The 22,313-nt window shown below is 48.0% G+C and overlaps 2 protein-coding genes across 3 annotated transcripts in view; both read left to right on the top strand.

The window, feature by feature from the left end:
• Positions 1-12,210, top strand: part of BMPR2 (bone morphogenetic protein receptor type 2) — an 88,744-nt gene extending 76,534 nt beyond the window's left edge. For both annotated transcript variants that reach the window (XM_065069491.1, XM_065069490.1), the window contains exons 11-13: positions 1,985-2,157; positions 3,136-4,415; positions 6,283-12,210. In XM_065069491.1, the coding sequence (XP_064925563.1) occupies positions 1,985-2,157; positions 3,136-4,415; positions 6,283-6,533 (1,704 nt within the window). In that variant the 3' untranslated portion in view covers positions 6,534-12,210. The remainder of the gene's footprint in view (positions 1-1,984; positions 2,158-3,135; positions 4,416-6,282) is intronic.
• An 8,947-nt stretch (positions 12,211-21,157) lies between these two features.
• FAM117B (family with sequence similarity 117 member B) overlaps positions 21,158-22,313 on the top strand; it is a 28,778-nt gene continuing 27,622 nt past the window's right edge. Inside the window, exon 1 of the mRNA XM_065069492.1 lies at positions 21,158-21,933. Within this exon, the coding sequence (XP_064925564.1) occupies positions 21,342-21,933 (592 nt within the window). The 5' untranslated portion in view covers positions 21,158-21,341. The remainder of the gene's footprint in view (positions 21,934-22,313) is intronic.

The raw sequence follows: 22,313 nt of genomic DNA, 5'->3' as shown, positions 1-22,313 counted from the left end.
GATCCACACCCAAACTACACAGGAAATGTGTTTTAACTGTAGCCATGCTGGCAAATGCAGTGTTGGAAGAACCGGGCTTAACAGCTCTTTTTGGAGACACTTGTGACTAAAACACTTCAAGAAGGCTGGTTTTGCAGACTACTGTTTTAACAAGCTGATAGACTCCAGCTTTATTAGCAATGATCCCCATATCAGACTGCCTAACATGTTCTTTGTGTTGGCACTTCTTTTTGCAAAAATGCGAAAGAATAATGATGATGATGATAAGTCCAGCTCTAAGAATGGATCTACACCATTTCTTTAAGAGAGAAGAAGAATAAATAAATGATCTGTATTTCTCTCCTGGGTTTCAAACAATCTGGTCCCCCCGATGCAGTCCAGGAAAACACCTGAGCAGGTACCCGAGAAAACTCAGCCCAGAGAACCCCCTGGTGCCAGCTCTGACCCCTCCTGTCTAATGCATGGGAGAAAAGACTTTGGGCTGTGATTTAAAGCTGTGCTGACACCTTGGGTTATGACACTTCCATGCAAATCCATCTATTAGAGAAATGTATTTACCCTTTTCATTTGAGAAATACAAATAAAAAGCCATGTTTTATTTTTTAGGTCACATAATTAAGGCACTCGAAAGGTGTGGAATCCTAAATTTGTGATTACCTACGCAGCAGTTCTACTTCTGGAATGTGTGCGCTGTGATACAGACCTTCATAGCAGTTTATTTTTCACTGTATAAGTCAACAATCTGAGCAGATGATGTGAATAAACTAACTGAAGGCTGTAAACTGAGTTGGGAGGTTAGCAGCGTTCTTGTCTCCTTATCCAAAGCCAAAGCAGGGCCCAAGCTCGACTTCAACAGTCAGGACTGAAGGATATTAATGGAGTAATAGAATAATGCAGGTTTTCTGTCCCTTCTATCTTTTTCTAATGAGTGCTAGAACTTGTAAATAGTGCATTTTCGTACAGATCTCTTTGAACCTGAAATTAATAGAAAACACATTACTGTGGTAAACGTGAAGCTTTAGAACTTCAGTTTTGTGAACTATCTACACAGCCATCAATCACTGCGCTCTTTTCATGATCCTTAAAACATCAAAAGGAAAGGATCTGCTGGAGGACAGACAACACTAAATTAAACACCGAGTAAATTTACTGCTGCTGAAACCTGTAGGGGAGAGTCTTGCAAATGGCCAGACAGAGCAGGGCGTCTGCTGCCTTAGAGAGAGATCGAAATTGTGACTGGCTCAAGTCCAGACTATTCTGTGATTTTATGTGGGATGTTCCATGTGTCCACAGATTGGCAGCAGGGGCCGCTCCGTGTCTGCCTGTGCTCGGCACTCGGTGCCGCGCAAGCCGAAGCGTTGGGTGCTCACCACCTCCGCTGTCTCTTGTCCCAGCCGCTGACCATACGGCAGCACATTTTGGGGCTCCTGAGCTCTGGCTGCACCATTCCGCCCACAGTGCCATCCCCGAGGGCAGCAATAATCTCGTCCCGCCGCGCGGGTGGATTCCCCGGTCATTGGGATATCACAGCAGCAAGCAGAGGAAGAAAAGCGCAATGGCATGAGCAAGGCCGTGGTGTTTGCGCAGGGAAGCGAGGCAGGGACCAGGAGCTGTACTATGAGGATAACGCCGACAGCATTGCCACAGCATCCTCGGTCCTTAGTACCCCGTTTCCATAATGCAGGGCAGAGCTGAGCATGAACTCATCAGAGCGGGCTGGCTGGAGGCTGCACCCGCACCAGGAATGTACCTTTTCCTCAATAATTGTCCTCCTGGTTGGTGGGTGTGTGGTAGGATGAGTCCTGCATATTGCTGGATTTAGGGTAAACAAGCTTGAATGAAAACGTGTCTCTTTCATTTCTCTTTCTCACCAACTTGTGTCTGTTTTCAGGCATACAGAATGCTGTCATAAGCCAGTAAATTAGAAGCACAATATAAAGGCAAAATAATTTAGGATCAAGGGGTTTTGTTTGTCTCCTGGCAGGCTGTGAGGTCTCTCAAAGAAACAATCGAAGACTGTTGGGATCAAGATGCTGAAGCTCGACTAACAGCACAGTGTGCTGAGGAGAGGATGGCAGAACTCATGATGATTTGGGAGAGAAATAAATCCGTTAGTCCAACGGTCAACCCTATGTCAACTGCCATGCAGAACGAGCGGTAAGACGAGCAAAGGTTTGGTGTCGGCCACGTGACGTGGGTGTGCGTTACCTGAGCTCCTCGCCTCGGGGTGTCAAATGGTGCGATCCCCGTGGCTCGCGTTCCTCAGATCTCCCGTGTGTCCCTGGAATTCAGGCAGCTTTTATGTAAACAACTGTACTGCTCACAGAGTGGCCTTTTCATCTGAGCGTAGGCAAACTGGCCAGATAGGCTCGCGAAGATCCAAAGCGCATCGTCTTTAAGGACTCTTGCTAAACGATGCATGGAATTTCTTTTTTAAAACGTTCTTCTAAAAACTGTCGTTTTGCAGGCACCGCGAGTTCAGGAAATCATTGATTCTCAATCCTGTAGCTTTTCAGTTAAAGAACCGCAGGGCCATCATTTAAATCGTGGTTATTCTGACCCCGGTGAGAGAAATGATGCGCGTTCTCTGCTTATGTATAATCCAGAGGGAGTGAGAATTTGCAGAACTGACCTTAGTGCTTAATAGTACACACTAGAGATCTGGCTTTGAGAGAAGAGCAATGTTGCTCTATGTGGCAGTAATAAAAAAAATTAAGTTCAAATCGTAGACTACCTAAATTGTTTAAATAATAGATTTTTTCATGGCTTAGGACCTTGTGACTTTTATGTTGGGTTCTTGCCGCCCTCCTTCAGCATCATTTCTCTGCCACCAGAGCAGTTCCTGAGCAGGGAACTGGACCGACAGCATATTGGACAAATAGGAGAAAATTCCTGTTATCTGATTTAGTTGTATAGATAAAACCCATGACAAAACTGCTGTCCTAGCAAAAACAATTTTCTACTGCTCAGGACTTTTCAAGGGAGTTACTGAAATATCTCAGTTGGTACTGTATCTGTCCTTAGTTTATGCATGAGAAGAAAGGAAAAGACGTTCAGCTCTCTTAAATGAGAGGCATCATAATATTAGGCGATTTTTACATCTATGGTCTTAATATCACTTATTTTTCCTTAAAGGAATCTGTCGCATCATAAGCGTGTATCCAAGATAAGGCCATATCCGGATTACTCTTCCTCTTCCTACATTGAGGATTCAATCCACCACACTGACAGCATCGTGAAGAACATTTCTTCTGAACATTCGGTGTCCACTACACCATTGACTTCGGGGGAAAAGAACAGGAACTCCATTAACTATGAGCGGCAGCAAGCACAAGCTCGCATCCCTAGTCCTGAGACAAGCGTCACCAGTTTGTCCACCAACACCACCACCACCAACACAACCGGCCTCACTCCCAGCACTGGCATGACCACCATCTCCGAAATGCCTTATTCGGATGAAACAAACTTACATCCTACAAACGTCCTGCAGCCGGGTGGGCCCACCCCTGTTTGTCTGCAGCTCACAGAGGAGGACTTAGAGACAAATAAATTGGATCCAAAAGAAGTGGATAAGAACCTGAAGGAAAGCTCTGATGAGAATCTGATGGAACATTCACTGAAGCAGTTCAGCGGGCCAGATCCGCTCAGCAGCACGAGTTCCAGCTTGCTTTATCCGCTGATAAAACTTGCAGTAGAGGTGACAGGACAGCAGGACTTCACGCAAGCTGGCAACGGTCAGGCGTGTTTGATTCCTGATGTCCCATCTGCTCAGGTCTATCCTCTGCCCAAGCAACAGAACCTTCCGAAAAGGCCTACCAGCCTCCCCCTGAACACCAAAAATTCAACAAAGGAGCCACGGTTAAAATTTGGTGGCAAGCACAAATCCAACTTGAAGCAAGTGGAAACAGGCGTCGCCAAGATGAACACTATCAATGCTGCAGAGCCTCACGTCGTGACGGTCACCGTGAACGGAGTGGCGGGAAGAGGCCATGGCGTGAACCCCCACGCGGGCACGACGCAGTACGCCAATGGCACGGTGCCGTCGGGCCAGACGGCCAGCCTGGTGGTGCAGAGGGCCCAGGAGATGCTTCAGAACCAGTTCAGCGGAGAGGACAGTCGACTGAATATTAACTCAAGCCCTGATGAGCACGAGCCCCTGCTGAGGCGGGAGCAGCAGGTTGGCCATGACGAAGGCGTTCTGGACCGCCTGGTCGACAGGAGGGAGCGCCCGCTGGAGAGCGGCCGGACAAACGCCAACAACAACAACAGCAACCCCTGTCCCGTGCAGGACACGGCCACGGGCAGCGTCCCGAGCGTGGCCAGAAACCCCGGGCAGAGCCAGCCCAGAAGGGCGCAGAGGCCCAACTCGCTGGATCTCTCAGCCACAAACGCTTTGGACAGCAGTAGCGTGCAGTGTAAGTGTCTGCAGGACGGGAACAGTTTAACCTGACACTTTTTTACTTGTTAACCACGTATATGTGCTTGTATAGAAAATATTTCTGTCTCTCCTGTCCCTCCTCAAAGCATACTTACTAAATCCCATATAAATTTAATTTCTATCAGCACAATTTCAATCTTCTCGATAAACCCCTGTCTCCATCAACTAGGTCATTATCTTCCTTCCACATATGTGCAATAAATCTGCCCATTTATAACCTGTCTGCTCTGGCTCTAGGAAGTGATTTCTAGCCATGATTATTCCTTGCCAGGCACCTACCCAGGCAGCTGCAAAGCAAATTGAAAAAGCTTCCTATTTCTTCATGGCTACATTATAGCTTCTTTTCCTTTTCCTCATTCTCTGAAGAGCAGCTGCTTCTAAGAGGCATTGATTAAAATAATTTATTATAATAACTCCTTATACGCTTCATTACTTTTAAAGCAACTGATTTGTATGATCCCAGCCCAGACGGGTGGCTGGGCATTCCCTGCTTTATTCCCTGCGTTATTCCCTGCGTTATTCCATGCTTTATTCCTTGCTTTATTCCCTGCTTCTCCCCTGCACTATTGACAGCAGAGACAAATGTGTTTTATTTCTTTGTCTCTGAAAGGTGCTTGCAAACCTCTGACTATGTTGAGACAGACACTGTGATACTAGTGAAATAATCTGGGGTGCCAGGTACGTTTGGAAAGAAAAGGCTTAGAAACAAACCAGAACAGATCTTCCAAGAAATGTAGTTGAATATTCAGCCTTCCTTTTAAGTAGGAAACCTTAATTTCTAAAATTGTCTTAACATGTTGACTTGAGTTGAAATATTATTGGGCTAAGGAAAAAAGATTATTGCAGTAACTTTCTTTAATTGAAGCTTAAGTTAGAAGAAAGGGTTTGAAGGTCATGAAAAGTGAAAGGTTTTTTCACAATTGGATTTCTACCGCTGAAATTTTACCACGATTAAGGTTGGTTTTGACAGTTTTGCAACCCAGTGTACCAGATCCTGACTTAGGATCTTAACAGTGAATGGGCTGTTTTGTCTCCAGGTGAAAGGCTTAGCCAGGTGAGGTAGGATGAGGGGACCTGTGATTTAATTATGCTATTAAAAGTTTAGCCTTTGCCATCCTGTAGTAGCGATGTGTTTTTGTACCTCCCATTACAGGTAACATAAGATACTATGGTTGCAAAAGCCCCTCAAATGCTGATTCTGCTGTTTGATGCCAATGTGCATTCAAGGTACTACAAATTACTTTGCTGAAGTGTCACAGGATCACAGAATGCCAGGGGTTGGAAGGGACCTGGAAAGCTCCTCCAGTGCAATCCCCCCATGGAGCAGGAACACCCAGATGAGGTTACACAGGAAGGTGTCCAGGCGGGTTGGAATGTCTGCACAGAAGGAGACTCCACAACCCCCCTGGGCAGCCTGGGCCAGGCTCTGCCACCCTCACCAGGAACAAGTTTCTTCTCAGATTTAAGCAGAACCTCCTGTAATCCAGTTTGCACCCACTGCCCCTTGTCCTATCACTGGTTGTCACCAGAAGAGCCTGGCTCCATCCTCCTGACACTCCCCCTTTCCATATTGATCCCCAGGAATGAGTCACCCCTCAGTCTCCTCTTGTCCAGCTCCAGAGCCCCAGCTCCCTCAGCCTAATTTCTGACAGAGAACAGAATCTGACCCCTTGTTTTATTGGCAGGTGCTGTAGCCGTTACACCTGCGGTGCCTCTGCTGCAGTCGCTTTTGTCTGATAAGATTTTGTTCTTTTGTTCTGTTTTGCATGATAACAACCCTGGACCCGCCACTCCACCTTTACCTTCCTCCTAATACTATTTCGTGCTCTTTGTTTCGCCTTCAGTAGGTGACTCCTCGCAGGACGGCAAATCGGGCTCGGGAGAGAAGATCAAGAAACGCGTGAAAACCCCGTATTCGCTGAAGCGCTGGCGTCCCTCCACGTGGGTCATCTCCACCGAGCCGCTGCCCTGCGAGGTCAACAACAACGGCAGCGAGCGGGCGCTACCCCCCAAGTCCAGCACAGCCGTGTACCTCGCCGAGGGCGGCGCCGCCACCACCATGGTGTCCAAGGACGCGGGAGTCAACTGCCTGTGAAACACTTTAAAACGCCCAGAAATGACCTTTTTTTCGGTTGTTTTGGTTTGTTTTGTTTTGGTTTTTTTTGCGTTCTTTGAGACAAACACGCAGAAGACATTTGAAAAAACTGCTTTCTCCTCCTGTCAGCAACCCCTACCAAGGACTCGCTTTAAATAGATTTCAGCTATGCAGAAAATTTTTAGCTTATGCTTCCATATTTTTTTATTTCGTTTTGGTTTTTCGAACGTTTTTTGCACTTTTATTTAGTATCGCTAAAGTTAAGTCTGTCTGTTTTGACCACAGAATATATATATGTGTATCAAAAATGTGGTCTCAAAATATTTTTTTAAAAAAAGTAACAAAAAAAAAGTATCGCTGATAATCAGTTTGGACCAGTTTCTTAAGGTCACTAAGATCCTAAGCAGACTCTAAGACAGGTTTGACTGCAGTGGTGTCTCGTAACCATGTTTTGATTTCTGTGCACAAGCTAGTCTGTGTATTTCTATGTTACAAAGTGTATTCTCTTTTGAGCCCCTGTTTTTCTTGTGTCATGTTGAAATGTGCAATAGTCTCTAGTTCACAGTATGCTTTATTGAAAAGCGTGTTTCTGAAACTGCCACACGTTCCCCTTTCGTTTTGGTTCGTTTTGCCCCGACAGCTGAGCCGTCGGCCGCTCGCGACCGGACTTTGCAGGCGTAGCCAGCCCAAAGTGGCTGCTTCCATCACATTGTGCTCTGAGGCGACAACGCGTGAATTTTCCCCGGCTTGAAAGGGCTTTTAAAAAGGAGCGACGACAAAAAAATCCAAGCTCAGTACCTTTCCTTTGATCCTCCCAAAGCAAAATATGTTTCCTTCATAGTAGTAGATGCCAGCCCGTGAAGTTCTGAATAACAAAATGTTGAACAAATGTAAGGAAACAGTGTCAGCCATCTTCTTCATTTTATTTTGTGTGCGGTTTCACCCCCTGTATTTATGTAAAACCTTATTTAGATCACTGATGTACACTGAAAACCACATTTTATTCAGAAATCTTGATCACTGTCATACTGAAAAGCTCTAGTGAAGACAGGTTGCCAACATACTTTGTTTACACAGAGGAAAAATTATGAATCCTATGTGGCACAATCCAGTTTTGTAACGAGTCCCAAATCTTTCCTGATTTACCTCATTACAGACAATCTGGGGTGAAATCAACTTGAGTACTTCTGCAGGTAGGTGCATCCTAAGGGACTGTTGTTGCTGAGCTGAAACTCGTCCTCCCCTTGGAGTGTTTAGAGACCCTCAATCGTCTTGTTGAAATGTATTGCATGCTTTTAAAATTAATGGCTACGAGTGTTGGCGCGGGAGGGCTGGGGTTTTTTTCCCTCTGCTTCGAGCCTTCTTTCAGTTTGTATGCACATTGATTTTAGGTGTCGGTAAGCATGAATGTGCTATCTATTGAGAAGAATTGGTTTTGACCATCTCAAGTAAACTTTACCCTTTTCAGAACGATCCGTCTGCGGAAAGAAAATGAATTTCCTTATTGGTCAGCACCTCCTTCCACCCGAGAAATATTCTTTTCTGATTGAAAACACTTCAGTAAAAACTATTTAGATGAAGACTACCTATGTCAGTGTTTGATAGCGGGAATGGTTTCTCAGCTGATGCGAGACGTGGCGATGTTGAAAGGCAGAAGGTCTGTTCCGCGGGCTCTGCGCTCGCCAGCCCGTTTGTTTCCTTGCTGTTTGATCATTACCAAACTGTTCTTCTGTATGTGACGATCCAGCTAGCAGAACACATCTGGTTCTTGCTGTTTCCCAGACTCCCTTGTTTATGCTCAGCTGCACTTGTTTTCTCGTGTAATGCTTCTTAGCGTTTCTTAGATTCTCCTAGATATCTCCAAGAGATAACTCTACAAACCCAGACTTGGCTTAAGTGTAGGTGTAGAAGTAAGAGCCATGAGAGCACCGGTTCAAGTCGTAATTCTGTTACGTGCCCATATAAATACATTTATATACATCTCCTCTCTTCAAAAATACAGCCTTTCTCTGGTTTGGCTTTTCATTCACTCTGGGGGTTCCGTGTGCCCTCTTGTCCCCCAGATGTTGTCCCAGATGTCCGTCCCATCCCGGGAGCACTGGGTTCTGAGGGTCGCTGTTCCGCACACGCTCGACATTTTCACTCCTGTCCCGTGACGTTTTGCTTTGCCTCACACGTCTCGTCCTTTGGCATTTAGAACGTGGGCTGGAAAGTGGATTTAGGACACTCTTGTCTAACTTGAAACTCTCTGGGGCGAGAACAGGGACTTGCGTTCTGCTCCGCTCTGCCAAGCCTGGCTTTGCAGGCCAAGCCTTTGTAAGAAACCCAACTTTTTACGCTCAGTGCAATCAAACTCATTTTAACACCAGGTGAACATGTTCTTCTGCAGTTTTCCTTAAATGTTCTTAAAGCAAACAATACTTCCTTTGCCTTTATTTCCGTCGCTCGCTGGAAGGCCTTTGGGATGAGTTATCAGTAGTAGAAAGCATTGGCTTTGTAATCTACCATGGGTAAATATAGCTTGAGCTATGACAGAAAGATGTACTTGATCACAAAGGATCGTGTAGATTAAATAGAGAAAAACTGTTTCTTTTTAAGGGTCAGTCAAAACAAACTCTTAAGTAGGTACTAAAATATTGTCATTCTGCACAGCTGGATGAGATCAGATTAGCAGTTTGGTTTTAATACTGAATTTAGTAATGCCCTTGTGTTTGTTTTTTTGCTGACAGCCCATAATCCAATCTCCACAAAATACTTGCTCTGTCAATTAAATGATATTGAATGATATTTCATACCATGAGGAATCATCCGTAACCAAACAAAATACATGTAAGAGAGAGAATTCTGCAGATTGGACACGTGGATAGTTGATAAATGTCCTATAAACAGGGGAGACAAATGTGTTTTATTTCTTTGTGTTATTTTTCTTTTAAGAAAAAAGGATAATGATGAAAGTTGATAATTTTCTATCAATTTCTCATTTATATTGCAGATGAGGTAAATATAGCAAAATGAAAATAGAATGATAGTGTAAATACCTATGAATTGTGCCACTGCCAAATAGGCAAGAGTAGAACATTTGCGATAGTAATTTATAACGTGTAATTCAAGTGAGATGTTAGAGCAAACATTTGTGATGTTTGTATATATGAGCCAAAAGCCAAAATCTTCCTGGTTTTACAAAGTGCCGTGCTAGCAGAAGCCAGAATTGTTGCTTAGGTGGGTGCATCGTCTCCTTTCCTGTTTCCTATGGCACAACGTGGGGTGCAGAATGCGAGTTCTGATGGCCCGAGCAGACCGGCGGATCGATTTCCTTCTAAAACTGGGATTTACAAGTCAGATTATCTGCAACACTTGCCCTGAGTTTGCTTATAGCTTCCTGCGAGAAACAATGAGTATTAACAATGCCTTTATTGAAACTCCACGGCGCACTTAAATTGCACAGCTAAAGGGGAAGGAATTCCTGATTTAAAAGAAAACCAACTGATGTTGACATCGCTACAAGAACATTTCTCTTTGTGTTTTGCATCCTTAGTTTGAGTGTCCAGTGCATTTTGCTCTAATGCTGTTCCTTCTTTAAATGTTACAAACAATAGTCCACTAATGTCACTTCGCTAAGTCAACGTTCAGATGATACATTTTTGGCGTGTATTCAAAAGATCGCAGCCATTCTGTCATTGAAATGTTATTATGGGAGGTTCCAGCCTAATTAGGGAGAATTTTTAAATCCACATATTTAGTCAATACAGGAAAAATTAATTATGCTGTAATTTTTGCTTGTATAACAATGCTGGGAGTTCCCATTGCTGAAGCAGGCTGGGTTTAAGTCATAATTGCTGGGCATAGTAGTATATACATGACCTGATGTCTTAATTGGCAAATTTGGAGCAGCTTATCAAAGCAAATTGCAATAGGGTTGATTAGTCTATGAAAGCTGCATTACAAACCAGCCGGCTTCATGTTGTGCAGAAATTTGGATTATTTAGATTGTCCCGTCTGGTCTCCCACTATCCATTTTAACAGGTAAATATGTTAACCTCCTTTTAAAATGCGTTTAGATGCATAGGCACGTGGTGTGTCAGTTCCAGGGTTGAATCCTGCGCGTTGCGGCCCCAGACGGTAGCGCTGGGGCAGGTGTGATGTGCTTTGTCACCTTGTCATTAGCTCGTGGCGGCGATGGGGATCAGAGGTGACACGCAGGGTGGGATCTCTCACCACAGACTTAGAGCTGGGAATGCCCGTCACGAACATGATTGAAACCTGCGTAATTTAAGGTATTTCTCTTCAAGATCAAAAGATAACCCGAAATACTCCATCCGTGATAATTTTTATGGTAGTAGCCATAGTTCGGGGTGTGTTTGCCGTTTAAACGTAGCATTTCAGTCCATGAAATCCAATTACATTTTAGGCTTCTACGTCGCCATATAAACCTGCAGCTGTGGGAATACATGCTTTTTTGATCCCAGCCTCCCACAGAGGTTCAGTTTTGATGACAAATAGTAACAAATCCGATCTCTTGGTTGGTGTTTCCTCCGTCCCGACCGGAGCTGGTGGCAGAAATGCCCCTGGTGCAGGGGACAGAACCAGCCCGGGAGCCGCGTTTGGCACGAGCCTGCGGGCGAGAATTCAGGAGCACACACACCACATCTTGCCCACTATTTTACAGCAGAAATAATTGGCCTTTATAACTTCCTCGCGTCAAGGCAGCTTTTGTAGCCCCGTTCACTCGGTTTTTGAGACAGCAAAGATGTGCGAGGTCTCTTTGTAGAGCACTTGGTTCACTTTTGCGCTTCAGAGCTGTGTGGTGAAGCATCGCACTTCAGTCCCGGTTATTCAGAAGGAAAGAGAAGAATGTTTTCCGTAGTTTGTACAAAGTCCCAAGAACAAACAGGCAAGTCCAAGTTCCAGCTGGCTTTGCTTGGTCACTTCTGGATTTCCTGATTCGTGGCTCTTCTCTCTCTTCCACGCTGTTGCGATGTATTTAAAGAGGTTTGTATGTCATGTTTCCTGTCTGCTTTTTGTCTCTAGAGGAGAGTGTGCTCTAGCCACATTTCTATAAGCTGGAATCACATTTGACAATTCCTGTTCTTTTCCCCGTAACGCAGAGTAAGAGGAAAATGAACATGGCAAAGACTGATTTCTAGGGGCGATGTGAAACTGCCGTTTTCCTTACGAAAGACTGTAAAGAGAGCATCACTTTCCCAGCGAGCCCTTCTGGGGAGGAGGCGAGAAACCCTAGAATATGGAATCTCATCAGAACCCTTTCCTTAACGGGTATTTTTGGTTTTTCTCTCAAACGACTGAGGAAATATCATGTATGAATTTATAAATAATTGCTTTCAGTTATTTCTTTTGTATAAGCTGCCCAATACTCTTGCTATGCTGTATAAGTTGTGTTTCACGGAACAGTGTGAGTATGAAATAAAAAGCTAATTTTTGTTTTTTAATCATCTGTGGATGCCACTATGAAAGCTGACGTCATTAAAGCCACTACAGAGTTTTCTATGAATACTTGTAAGAATTGCTTTGTTATATATAAACCTAAATAAAGAGATTGTATTGATACAGAGACATTGGTTAAGAACATTTAAAAGGCTATTCTTTAGGTCTAAAAGAAAAGGCTTGCTGTAAAATGGTGCATTATTCCATTTATTAAAGATCGTATTAATGACAAAAAGCATGGTCCTTTGTGGGTTTTTCATGGGATTATTGGCCACGAGTAACAAGACGTGCGCCCAGGAATGAGCGGAGGAGCCCGTTGGGTCGCTGGCAGCTGAGCGGCCGGACCAGGAGCTGGTCTTGTCTCCTTCGTTGTGCTGCCTGGTGATCTACAAACTCCCCACTTCGTGTTGAAGGAGCTGCCTGGGATTTCGTACTTTGTGATGAAGGGCTCTTCCTCCAGTTTCCATTTTCCAGCCGAACTTCAAGCTGAGCCGTTAACTTGGATGAACACCATACAAATGGTGGATACACTCCGCCCATGCACAGGTGAGGCCGTTCATTAGATCTCATCTTCCTCGTGTCCTATGTGTAAGTGTGAAAGGAGTTATTGCTCTGTGGCCTGAGTGCCGCTGAGGCTTTAGGACATGGGTGCTTGTTCGTGTGGAGAACAGAGGGAAATCAATGCAAAATGGTGCTGAGAACTGAATATCACCCCCACTAAGTCACCTTCCCTTCCTGACCAGAAGGAAAATATTGAATCTTCCCTTCCAACAAGAAACAAGCCCCATCTCTTCACAGGATCCCAGAACGTCAGGGGTTGGAAGGGCCCTGGAAAGCTCATCCAGTGCAATCCCCCCATGGAGCAGGAACACCCAGATGAGGTTACACAGGAAGGTGTCCAGGCGGGCTGGAATGTCTGCAGAGAAGGAGACTCCACAACCTCCCTGGGCAGCCTGGGCCAGGCTCTGCCACCCTCACCAGGAACAAGTTTCTTCTCATATTTAAGTGGAACCTCCCGTGTTCCAGTTTGCACCCATTGCCCCTTGTCCTATCACTGGTTGTCACCCAGAAGAGCCTGGCTCCATCCTCCTGACACTCACCCTTTCCATATTGATCCCCATGACTGAGTCACCCCTCAGCCTCCTCTTGTCCAGCTCCAGAGCCCCAGCTCCCTCAGCCTTTCCTCACACGGGAGATGCTCCACTCCCTTCAGCATCTTGGTGGCTGCGCTGGACTCTCTCCAGCAGTTCCCTGTCCTGCTGGAACTGAGGGGCCACAACTGGACACAATATTCCAGGTGTGGTCTCCCCAGGGCAGAGCAGAGGGGCAGGAGAACCTCTCTGACCTACTGACCACCCCCTTCTAATCCACCCCAGGTACCATTGGCCTTCCTGGCCACAAAGGCCCAGTGCTGGCTCATGCTCATCCTGCTGTCCACCTCTCCTCCCCTTTCTAGCCACGCAAACACTCACTGGGCTCGGTGGGAGCTGTTCTGCCTGTGCTCGTGGAGGGAACTCGGTTCTCTTTCTGGAGTCCTGCTGCCCCTCGCTGCCAGCTCCCTTGGGCAATGGTCACCACAGCTTTGAGGCAAAGTCTTACACAAAGGCAACTAAACTCAATGATTCGGTGTCACCAGAGTGGTAAACTCCTCTCTTTGGTTCCACTCCCAGCATTCCTGGGTTTCCCTTGAGAAGGGGTTCCACATCAGCACCAACTCCGTAGCAGAAGCATCTCAGACCCTGCAGTGCCGCAACACACATCTTGTACCTTCAAGCACCAAGTGCTATACTGGTTCTGGTACTTTCCACTATACGCAGATTGGTGGGACTCATCCTGCACCTCATTGCTTGTATCTGTCCTACTTACCCAATTCTTGTTAATTTATTTTTCTCTATCCACAGTGATGATTTTCATAAGCAGATAAGAAAGTGGTGCAAGCCTTACACCTCTGTGGCCAAAGAACTACCTCCGAAACGCAAAGAAAGAAGGCAGGCAGAATGAGAAGCTTCATTTCTTGCTGTCATAAGGAAGAAGGAGCAAACTGAGGCAAGCAGCACTGCCGTAACAAAGCATTGCTGGTGAATTTTACTGCTATATTGCTTTTATTGGGTGCATGAGCTGCCCAGGCTTAAGAAATAGTCCTGGTGTAGGTTTTCTGTGTGACCTCCTCCGCTCACCTCGGCCAGCTCTCTCCTGCAGAAACAACAACCGCTTGTATTTGGCTTTTGCTTTGCTAATGGGAAATGAAAGTAAAACAACAATAATTACATTTCCCTTTGTTCCGGAGCAGCGATGCAGCTGCAGAACGTACTTTGGGGAAAGCAGCCACGTCGGTTTTCCATTTGTTTCCATTCAGGGATTCTCTTTTTTTTTTCCCTCATTTACTTCTTGCTAATTCTGATGCTATGGAAATTCTCCACGTGCAGGAGATTATAGACATCTGCTCGCTGCCATGACCCAGAGCACATTCTGTTGGATAAGAAGGATAATTTTCCACAGGCAGGAAAACTCGACTATACCAACATGTTTGTGTCTGTATAAAATTAAGCTTTTCATGTTAGCCTGAAAGGTTGTGATTCTCCATGGAAATGAATGGATTCCTAGAATGAAAATGGCACACTTTGGTCTTCTGCTCTTATATCAGGGGAATCTTCTGCTTTCAGCTCTCAGTGGAGGAATCCCCAGTGGTGACCTGAGCCACTTGGGGATCACTCGTGCCTCTTTTACAAAGACAGTAATGCTGCCTGAGGGCTCTGGAGCAGCCCTGTCAGGAGAGGAACACAGCTAAGGAAAGCAGGTCTGCATTTACCGTGCAGCGCCTGACCAAACGGCATTTCTAGATGGGGCTCACCCAGGCACATGTTAAGGACGGAAATATTGAGAAAGGCTGGAAACACACTATCCACGTGCATTTAAATTCCTGATGGGAAGGATGGGAGCTTCCCAAGACCCTCCATCAAGGTCCAAGCACCTTTTGAGAAGGAGGACATACAGGCAGCACAGAGCAGGCGCGGTTTGGGCAGGCGATGGGCAAAAGCCAGCGGGCAGCATCTCAAGTGCATTTGAGGAAGGGGAAGGAGCATGGAGGGAAGGTAGAGACATTTGTTTCAGGCATCAGCAACACAGTCAGAATCAGCATTTGTCCTTGGCCCTATTTCTTCATTGCTCCTGGAAAGCGCTCGGAGGAAAGGATAGCGCAGGGCATTGTGATACAGAGGTTGTACGGCCCATTTTACTAGTGTGCAATGGGCCTGCAAACAGCCCCTTGGAACGGCTTTTTTGCTCTCCCCTCTCACTTCATGCAGCCTTTTCTTGCGAGGAGTTCATGCCACGGGCTATCAGATTTCCTGAGCAGAATGACCAGAAATATGGTTTTCATAAGGTACTTTTATGTGCGTGGAACGGTGTGCATAATGAGCCAGCTAAGCTTGTGCTCTGTTCCGTCTACTGACGGCGAGTCCGAACTTTTTGCAGTCATTGGCAGCAATATTGAAATTAGACCTATTTTCTCAACCTCTTGCTCTCCCTCTGCCTTTCCTCTCACTGGAAAAGCAATAATTGAACCCTGCAGAGATGTTGTAACGAGTAACTTGTTGCACGCCCAGGTCTCTGGGTTAGTTACAGATCGGATCTGACCCAAGTCACTGTTGGAAGCTGTAGGTCAGACTCAAGCCCGTGAGGGTGCACACCTCGGTTTCACTGCGGCCAAGACACATACAAGTGGCCGCAGAATCTGCAAAGAATTTATTGGGAACCTGCATTTCTGTTGCTATGCCAAGAATTTTCTTGCAGGACCGTTAAAAATGGTGAAGCAGGCCTCAGAAACAGCTGGCTTAAAATCACTCTTAAGCAGGCTAATTTTATTTATTGTTTGCTTCTGGTAAGCCAGAATGCAAGTAAATCGTGTGTGTGAGCTTTGCCCTGTGACTGTGAGGGATAGAAATGTGCTTTTAAGGCACAGTTTAACTACAAGGCTAGTATTTGGAGAGAGAAGATGATTTGGTCACCACTTGCCAGTGCGTGAACAAGCCCTGCCAACGTGCTTTGCACCATCTCTTTAGCTTTTCTAAATGTTGCAAAACCAAACAGAAGCAAAACCAGATTGTAGACCTGAATCAGGAGTGAACACTCATCTCTGTTCTCTTAAGCGAAGAGCATTTATAGTTATATGCCTATTCATCACATAGACAAGATGTTTATCATCCTACAACATGGCCATAAAAACCTAAGTTCTTGAAATATTGTCGTTTATCAAATTAACTCACAATGTCAACAGTTGAAATAGATGTTTTACAGTATATAGTTTTTTTGTACTCGCAAGGACAGAAATTGTGCTGGTGGCACGTAAGAGCAATCCATGTTTAATATTTGCAAATCAAGAGTTTCCTTCTACGGTTTGTACTTCCTTCTGCCCTAAATACAGAGACATGTTACATCTCTGCGCACAGGTACAGACAAATCTCTGTGTTGTATTTGTGAGCTTTGTAAATCTGCGCTAAAGATACCAAGTTTTTGGGAGATAATTTTAAAGAAGAATGACCTGTTTCCTAAAAGGAAGAAAAGTTTTATTGTTGGAGGGGAGGAGTTATCTGCAAATTATCACTCGGCATCTTCGACGCCCGCGGGAGATGAAGCTGTGTCTTGTTCAGATGAACTGGGCCGCTCGTCTCTCACCGTTACGGGAACCCAGAAACGTGGTGGGCAACGTGCCTTTCCTGCTGCTCCCTCTCCTCCCGCAACACAACCCGAGGCGTTGGTGACCAGCTTGGCTCCAGTTGTCCCTCTCCTGAGCGCTCACCATGGCGTTATCTCCTTGGTGTTGCTGCTGCCGTTTGACACGAGCTGAGAAAATTATTCATATGCCGGGAAGAACATGTTGCACGCAGGTGAATTTAGCGCTACAGGGATCACCCTCATACTTTCCCAGGCAATTACGTGGGCCATGAGTGCGTGGTGGAAACATCTCTCCAGCCTGCAGTGAGCAGGGCTGGTTTGTCCAAACTGTGTTATCTTAATGCCAGTGAGGCGCTGGAGCCTTGGGATGTTATTTATATGACAACTTTTCTTAAAGACTGTACTTCATAACATGCGGTGGGAGCGCATTTTGCTTTAAGTTGTCTTTTGCTCATCATATGCACTTTGATTCATGTCCAAGGTCCCATCTGTTGTTTTTTATTGTTTTAATCTAATACCTTATTTCAATCTGCTTGCCTCCTCAAATCCCCCCAGATATTCTGTGATATTAACTAGGATCTTACAGGTTTTGTGTGAAGCAGATTCTATTATATTCATCCTATTTTTTTTTTTAATGTCTTTTTTCTCCCGTTGATGTTGAACACCCACATAAATAGGCAAAACAAACTCTGCAGGGGAGAGATAAGAAATGCAGTGAAACATCCTGGGGCATAATATAATGTTTAGATCAGACTCCCAGAATCTTTAGTCTTTCAACCTTCAATATCGCTTGCAACAACTGTAAGTAAAAAAACAATTTCAGGCTGTAGATTGCTCCTCTAGGTGTGCTGCTTTGCATTAGTTTAATTTTGGAGTAAGACAAAAACATATTTGAAGCTACTTGGAGCACAGCTATTTTCTAGAAGGTTTGCTGATATTGCTTTTAACAGTACATTTTTAATATGTATTGCTATGAGCAGTGAGGGGTTCTACTCCTAACCTTCCGGTGCTCTGTACAACAAAACTCCCTAAGTATTAGTTGTTTTGATAGCCGCCCAGTGGGATCTGGGCCTATGAACTGGGGCCGGTGTTATTCAATGTATTAATCAATGATTTGAACAAGGGAATAGAGTGACTGTCAGCAAGTTTGCTGATGACACCAAGCTGGGAGGAGTGGCTGACACGCCAGAGGCTGTGCTGCCATCCAGAGACCTGGACAGGCTCGAGAGTTGGGTGGGGAATAACCTGATGAAATTTAACAAGGGCAAGTGTAGAGTCTGTCATCTGGGCAGGAACAACCCCAGGTTCCAGTATAAGTTGGGGAATGACCTATTAGAGAGCAGCGTAGGGGAAAGGGACCTGGGGGTCCTGGTGGACAACAGGATGACCATGAGCCAGCACTGGGCCCTTGTGGCCAGGAAGGCCAATGGTACCTGGGGTGGGTTAGAAGGGGGTGGTCAGTAGGTCAGAGAGGTTCTCCTGCCCCTCTGCTCTGCCCTGGGGAGACCACACCTGGAATATTGTGTCCAGTTGTGGCCCCTCAGTTCCAGCAGGACAGGGAACTGCTGGAGAGAGTCCAGCGCAGCCACCAAGATGCTGAAGGGAGTGGAGCATCTCCCGTGTGAGGAAAGGCTGAGGGAGCTGGGGCTCTGGAGCTGGACAAGAGGAGACTGAGGGGGGACTCATTCATGGGGATCAATATGGAAAGGGGGAGTGTCAGGAGGATGGAGCCAGGCTCTTCTTGGTGACAACCAGTGACAGGACAAGGGGCAATGGGTGCAAACTGGAACACAAGAGATTCCACTTGAATTTGAGAAGAAACTTCTTCTCAGTAAGGGTAAGAGAACACTGGACCAGGCTGCCCAGGGGGGTTGTGGAGTCTCCTTCTCTGCAGACATTCCAACCCGCCTGGACACCTTCCTGTGTAACCTCATCTGGGTGTTCCTGCTCCATGGGGGGTTGCACTGGATGAGCTTTCCAGGTCCCTTCCGACCCCTGACATTCTGGGATTCTGTGATTCTGTGAACTTAGTTAAACCTCTTTGACCCTTGTTTCTCTGCTTTTCATTCGGGGTTCCGATTCTGGCCGCTTCCCTGACTTGTTTACATCCCTGTTTCCAGCAGGTTGCAGATTTGCTCACGCAGCTCTGTGTGCTTGAGCCATCTGCCTTGGTGGACACTCTTGATATGCTTCCGAGGTTTGCACTGATTCGTTTGTTCCTGCAGCACCGTATTTTAAGAAAGAACTAGCACCTTGCATGTAAGGGGATGTCTGCAATACCCAGATTTAATCTCCCGACAATGTAGTTGCTTCCATTATTTCCATAATGCGTAGGAGTACGATCCTGTTGTAACACATTTGTTACAGTTTAAACAAATTAATGCATGAAGTACGAGGTGCTTGGTTAGGTCTGAGGACATGACTTTACACGTTCAACTTTCATGTCTAACGCACGTAAAGCAAAACAACTGTTGATGAGCAGTACACCTGAATGCTTTGCTTTATATTCTCACAACAACCGTGCGGAGCACGTTTTTGCAGCGTGACAACAGCGTGGGAAGTACCATAATTGTCACAGATATCTTCCGCATTCAAAGTCGTGACTTGGCTCCGCAACATGCGCCACGCAAATAAATATGGATCAATACCTTTCATTTTTGGCCTCTTCAAAACAAGAATTAGGATTTGTTCAGAATATTTTATGCCTTAAAAAGATCTTCATGGCACAGCGCTTCCAAACAACCCCAGTATTTCTGAGAGGATAAACTGTCCAAGGGGTGAAAGCCTGCTGAGCAGCTGCACTGGCAGTGGTGCTGTCGCCGCAGGAAGGACTGCACAGATTGCATCTTCTCGGCTTGATCAAAATTGCAGCTAAGAGCTGAAAAACATGCTGCACAGGTTAACCTGCTTTAGGAGAACCATGCGCTGCCCTGGGCTGCCCACCAAGCAGCAGACGGGTTCCATTTATTTCTCCAGACGTGCCAGGGTGACGCTGTTCCAGAAGCGCTCGTGATGGCTACAAGAAAAGGGCTGGCAAGTGGCCCTATGTGTGTAATTTCCAAGCTGACTGGAGTGAATTGGACACTAGGAAAGGGAGACGGCGGGACCGATGGTGATCTGTGAGGCTTCTGGTGCTGCCCCTTGACACAGCTGCTTGCAGGGGCAGCCCAGGACAACCCGCAAACTGGGCACAGGCTCTTGTAGCCAATTCTGGTTGACCCATCCGGGTATCCTGCAGGCTGTATTACTAGCAACTACAGTACCTGTAAGCAAGCATAATGTCCTTCAAAAGAAAATCAATTAATCCAGAATGCAAGAGCTAACCTCATGGCAGCCTCACAACCAGAAACGCATCCATCTTGCTCTGTTCTGCCAGTCCAGCTTCTCATAAAAAGCTCTTGACTCTGGCAAGAGCTTTAACGTTCTGGGCTTTAGGTAGAATGGCATCCAGGCATCCTTTAAGAAGGGCCTATGCACATAGTCTCGCTTTTCAGGTTTGTTAAACCCGTCAGCCACAAGGATGGGGCTCTTCAAAGGTGCTTTTTAAGCAAAGTAGGCTTCAATAAGAAACAGCAAAGGAGACAGAAAAATCCGAACCCAAGCACAGCCAAGCTGAAGAGAGAACGGGATGCAATTTGTCGTCACACCACTTGTATCACAGCAATAGTATTGAGTTGCGACGTGCAACTTGCACAGCGGTATTGAGGATTTATTGATTCCTTCACGTCCTGAAGGTGCTAACGTGTGTTTACTTTGCACCTAAATGATCCAAACACGCGAACAAAGGCCTATTTCATGCATGTATTCACTTCTCTAAGGCAAAAATCAGGCTAAGAGGATGCTGGCAGTTGACAAGTGTTTTTAAAAGATTGCAGTGAAGATGCAACTAATCCAACGGAGCTCAGTAAACACAGCAATTTAGGGGGAAGGGGGTCAAGTCTGCCTGGATATGACCCGCCTATCTGGTGCCATCACGGGTAATGCTAAGCTGGTGGCAAAGCGATTGGATAAACCGCCGCTGAGCCCTCGTCCTCTCCTACGGAGCATTTACGGCTAAAACCAACGGAGCAGCCCTATTTCTAGCGCACCCCGTGTCCCCGGGACAGGCTCGCAGACAAGGGCGAGCGGCACCGCCAGCCCCGCCGGCTGACAGGTGACAGACACCTGGAGCGGTGCCGCCGGCCCCGCGCCCGCTCTGCGCCGCTCGGGGGCGGGACCGCGGGCCTGCGATTGCTGCCCCGGCCAGGGGCTCCCGGGGCTGGAGCTGCAGCCCGGGCCGCGATCGCTCGCCGGTGTCACGGCCACGCTAACCCCCCCACCCCGCCCCGTCCGGGGGTGCGTGTTCCTTTAAGCGCTGGCCCCGCCGCCCTCCCCGCGCAGGCTCGGCCACTCAGGAGCGCGCTGCGCAGCCAATGGGAGCGCCGTAGCTGCGCGAGCCGAGCGGCGGCGCGGCCAATGGGAGGGCGCGGGGGGCGGGCAGGGCGGCCGGGGCACTATTGTTGATGAGGCGCGCGGCGGAGGCAGCGCCGGGCGCCCCGGGCTGGGAACGGCGGCGCGGAGGGGACGGCCCCGCGGCTGCCGCTGCTGCCGCCTGAGGCGTCGGAGCCCCGCGGGGACCTGCTCGCGCCTGGCGCGCTGCTCTGCCTTCCCCGCCACCGACGGTTTTCCTCGAGCCCCGGCTCCCCGCGGACAATGTCCCACCAGCGCGTGAGGCGCAGCGGCTCCCCGACCCCGGCCACCTCCCTGGGGGTCGGCGGCGCGGCGGCGGCGGGCGGCGGAGCGGGAGCGGGCAGCCGCCTCCAGCCCATGCGGGCCACGGTGCCCTTCCAGCTCAAGCAGCAGCAGCAACATGGCAGCCCCACGAGGAGCGGCGGCGGGGGCGCCCCGGGCGCGGGTCTCCCACGCGCGGCGCCCGCCTCGCGCAGCATCAGCCCCACGCGCGCGGCGCCCACCGGCAGCGGGCGCGGCGGCCCCGCCATGGCCACGCAGACGCCGGGGGGAGGGGGGAGCGGCGCCGCCGCCTCAGCGGCCCCCGCCGCCGCCTCGCGGGGCAGCCCCACGCGTGCTGGCGGGGCGCGGGGGAGCCCCCCGCGGCCCCACCACCTACCGCCGCCTCCTCCCCCGCCGCCACCGAGCAGCGGGCCCTCACCTTGCTCCTCTCCGGTGCCCCCGCTGCCGGAGGGCAGCGCTGCAGCGGCGGGCAGGGTCCGACAGCGGCGGCGCTCACCGGAGCAAGGCAGGAGCTCCCCGGAGAGGAAGAGCCCCGGCTCCCCGGGCTGCAGAGGTGAGCGCTCCCGCCGGCTGAGGGGCTGGCGGGGGGTGCGCGGTCCTTGGGGGGGGGCGGTGGTCCCGAGTTGCAGGCAGCGCTTTTTGGGGTGGGAGGCCCGGGGTCGGCCGTGTCCCCGCTCCCCCGCCGTGCTCCCGGGCTGTGCCCGGGCTTGTCCCGCCGTTCTGCCCCTTCTCGATCCGGTGGCAGCGCTTGCGGAGCGTGTACGTGGTGAAGGGCTTGTTGCTTTTGTTGCTGCTCTGTTGCTTCCTGGCTTTGGGAGACAGGGCAGGCAAACTTGCCATGTGGGCAATTGTAACCGCTCTGTAGCGCTTCTGTAAGTACCGCCAGAGGTTTCCACGTGCTTGTAGCAGATACACTGAAGATACTTTGATACA

The sequence above is a fragment of the Columba livia genome, chromosome 7 (assembly GCF_036013475.1).
Source record: "Columba livia isolate bColLiv1 breed racing homer chromosome 7, bColLiv1.pat.W.v2, whole genome shotgun sequence".
NCBI classification, from domain to species: Eukaryota; Metazoa; Chordata; class Aves; order Columbiformes; family Columbidae; genus Columba; species Columba livia.
Note: the sequence above shows the minus strand (reverse complement) of the source record. Positions and strands in the feature narration are given on the sequence as shown.